We start from the raw sequence: 264 nt of genomic DNA on the forward strand, positions 1-264 counted from the left end.
TTGTGTTCAGGATACTCTGTGGCGTCTGTGACCGACGGCTCTTCTGAGTTTTATGTGGCTGGTGCTCCTCGTGCCGTTCACAGAGGACAGGTTGTAGTTTACAGCATGAACAGCCAGAATCAGCCGGTCATCATAGATTCACAGAGAGGAGATCAGGTACTCTCTGTCTGTGAACTTTAATGAGATTTAGCTTCGTTACACACTGAAGTCCTGTCTTAGATCATTGTGGTGTGCGGTTTGCAGATCGGCTCTTATTTTGGCAGC

At 47.7% G+C, this 264-nt stretch overlaps 1 protein-coding gene across 1 annotated transcript in view; it reads left to right on the forward strand.

Moving 5' to 3' along the window:
• The window catches only part of LOC107562551 (integrin alpha-2-like), a 10,359-nt gene that overhangs the window by 4,614 nt on the left and 5,481 nt on the right, over positions 1–264 (forward strand). The window contains exon 10 of the mRNA XM_016247188.1: positions 11–156. Coding sequence (XP_016102674.1) covers positions 11–156 — 146 coding nt within the window. The remainder of the gene's footprint in view (positions 1–10; positions 157–264) is intronic.

The sequence above is a fragment of the Sinocyclocheilus grahami genome, unplaced genomic scaffold, assembly GCF_001515645.1.
Source record: "Sinocyclocheilus grahami isolate Dianchi unplaced genomic scaffold, SAMN03320097.WGS_v1.1 scaffold828.1, whole genome shotgun sequence".
Lineage (NCBI taxonomy): Eukaryota > Metazoa > Chordata > Actinopteri > Cypriniformes > Cyprinidae > Sinocyclocheilus > Sinocyclocheilus grahami.